The following is a 3,012-nucleotide window of genomic DNA, read 5'->3' as shown; positions in this document are numbered from 1 at the left end:
GCTCATGGTCAGAAAAGCTAAACCCGATAAAAAAATCTCGAGCATCACACATATGGCGGGGGCACCCCGATGTGTGACTAAGAAGAAGATTGTTGGGGTTTAGTCCCACATCGTGTAGCGATGGTGGGGGAACACAACATATAAGACATGAGAACCCTCACCTATAAGGCTAGTCTTTTGGGTTGGGAAGGCCTAATGCCTTATATGTTGTAGCTCCGGTGGACCTGGGACCTGTCGGAGCGCAGGCTCGTGGTAACGAGCCGGGCCGGCTATAAGCCAGCTCCAAGATCGAGAACTCGGTGGTCACCACCGGTTGTAATCCTTGTGTGCTAGATTAGCTTACCATATATCTTAGCTTACCATATATTTCCAGTAACTATTTAGGCGCATGATCACTGATCGTGATTGTGTTCAAAGATCTCGATTAGTTTCCTTGTAATAGCTTATTTAAGCATGGCAATACAATCAGAAACGTTGCCGCTTTGCAGCAACAGATCATCGTGTGTCCACTGTGTTCACGTGTGTTGTTCATCTTCTTCCTCTCGCCAGTTCGGGATTCTAACACTTGGTACCAGAGCCAGGTCCCGACGTCGCCAAGTCGCAGTCACCATCCAAGAAGCTGCTGACGGGTGATGCCTCCGGCGAGAAGAAGGTCCAGCCGTCGAAATCGCCGTCACGTCGCCGTGGCCGCTCTCAAAGTCGTCGCTCGCGCAACCGAGACGTCGGGTCGCGCGTCGTCGAGCGCATCTTTGAGCGACCATCAACGAACGTCGCGTGGCCGATGCTAACCCGGACAAACTATCCGGAATGGGCCCTAGTCATGGAGGTGAACTTCTAGAACCTCAAAGTCTGGAACGCCGTTAAGGATGGCAACGGATCGGGTTTGGGGCGGATATCCGCGGGTTTTGGGTTCTGCGGGTTCGGGTTTGGGGATGGTTTTTCACCCACGGTTTTCGGGTTCGGGGCCCCGAAACCAATCGGGTTCGGTTTCGGGTTTGGTTTTCCACCCGTGGTATCTAATGGATATCCGAAATAAATCATTTGGAATTAAAACTCATGTTTTATAATATACTAATAATAATTTGTTTACTTAGATTATTAAATTTATTTAAAGTTGACTCATGAAAATATTTATTATTTGTTGCCTCTTGTTTATACATGTGAATATGTGTATATATATCCACGGGTTTCGGCTATCCATTCGGGTTTCGGGTATCCGTTCGGGTTTCGGGTATCCGCGGGTTTGGTTTTGGTGATGGATTTCCACCCGAATCGGTTTTCGGGGCGGATTCGGGTTTCGATTTTGGGTTTCAGTTTTGGGTGCACGGAGACTCCACCCGATCCGAACCCGACTCGTTGCCATCCTTAAACGCCGTCCACCATGGCATCGCCGAGGACCCCGACGAAGATGAGTACCACGACGATCGACAGGCGATGGCCGGGCTTCTGTGCTCGGTTCCCTCCGAGCTCTGGAGCACCCTCGCCGTCAAGCGCATGGTGAAAGAGGCGTGGGACGTGGTCAAGAACTTGTGGATCGGCGACGAACGCGCGCGCGACGCCAGCGCGCAGCAGCTCCGCCGGGAATTCGGCAATCTCTCCTTCAAGGAAGGGGAGAGCGTCAACGAGTTCGGCATCCGCATCACCGCGCTTGCCACCAACCTCCGCTCCCTCGGCGACAACATCACCGACGCTGAGGTAGTGAAGAAGCTGCTGCAGGTGGTCCCTGAAAGGCTGAACCAAGCCGCTGTCTCCCTCGAGATGTTCCTTGATCTGAACAAGGTCACCATCGAGGAGGTGGTTGGACGGCTGCGCGTGTTCAAGGAGCGCGCCAAGCCCAAGGAGGTCACGGACGCCATGGGGCGCCTGATGCTCTGCGAGGAGGACTGGGAGGCCCGCCGTAAAGCGCGCCATGAGCAGGAGAACTCTGGTGGTAGCGGTGGCCCCAGCAGCCACGGGAAGCGCCGACCGTGAGGACGCAGCCACGGCGGTGCGGGATCCTCGGCGCGTGACGGCCGTGATGGCCAGATTGTAGGCGCCGGGAACGCCGGTGGCGGGAGGCCACCACTCGGTACCCTCTGCAACAACTGTGGCAAGTCCGGCCATTGGGCCAAGGATTGCCGCGGGAAGAAGAAGGGTGCGGCACATGTCGCGTAGGCTGAGGAGGATGAGCACGCGCTGATGTACATCGCCACGGACGTCGAGGTAATCGCGCCATCTGTGTCATGCTGCTACCCCAGGTTGCCACCGCCCGTCGTTGAGCCACAGGCGCATGTCCACCTCGTTGAACCGAAGGTGCTCCTCCACCTCAGCGAGGAAGAGAAGGAGGCCGTGGCGTCTCACCGCTGGGTACTGGACACCGGGGCCATGAACCACATGATGGGAACACGCACTGTCTTCGCCAAGCTGAACACCAGCTTCACTAGCACCATCAAGTTCTGGGACGGATCGATGGTCGACATCCAGGGCAAGGGCACCGTGCTCTTCGCCTGCAAGTCCGGTGAACACCGTCGACTAGATGGGGTCTACTACATCCCGCGCCTCACCACGAACATCATCAGTCTTGGCCAGATGGATGAGGACGGGTTCAAGGTCGACATAGAGTCAGGCATACTGCGCCTCTTCGACCTAGAGCGGCAACTGCTGGCGAAGGTGCACCGATCACCGAGCCGGCTCTACTTCCTCGACATGAACATCGCTGCACCAGTGTGCCTCACCGCACGTGTCGGCGACGTGGCGTGGCGCTGGCATGAGCGGTATGGCCACCTCAACTTCCAGGCGTTGCGCAAGCTCGGGCGTGCGAACATGGTGCGAGGACTACCGGTGATCGACCACGTAGACCAAGTCTGCGAGGACTACGTCCTGGCAAAGCAGAAGAGGACGCCGTTTCCCAAGGCCGCCAAGTACCGGGCTCAGGAGGAGCTTGAACTGGTCCATGGTGACCTATGCGGCCCGATCTCGCCATCAACACCGGCCGGGAACGCCTACTTCTTGCTCCTCGTCGATGACATGAGC

General features: G+C 56.5%; 1 protein-coding gene across 1 annotated transcript; it reads right to left on the bottom strand.

Annotated features, from left to right (window-relative positions):
* Positions 1-1,365: 1,365 nt before the first annotated feature.
* On the bottom strand, positions 1,366-2,103 carry LOC136507695 (uncharacterized). Its single transcript, XM_066502342.1, has one exon. The coding sequence runs from the start codon at positions 2,101-2,103 to the stop codon at positions 1,366-1,368; it is 738 nt and encodes a 245-aa protein (XP_066358439.1).
* Between the last annotated feature and the right edge of the window lie 909 nt (positions 2,104-3,012).

The sequence above is a fragment of the Miscanthus floridulus genome, chromosome 15 (assembly GCF_019320115.1).
Source record: "Miscanthus floridulus cultivar M001 chromosome 15, ASM1932011v1, whole genome shotgun sequence".
Taxonomy (NCBI): Eukaryota; Viridiplantae; Streptophyta; class Magnoliopsida; order Poales; family Poaceae; genus Miscanthus; species Miscanthus floridulus.
This window is presented reverse-complemented; position numbering and strand designations above follow the sequence as displayed.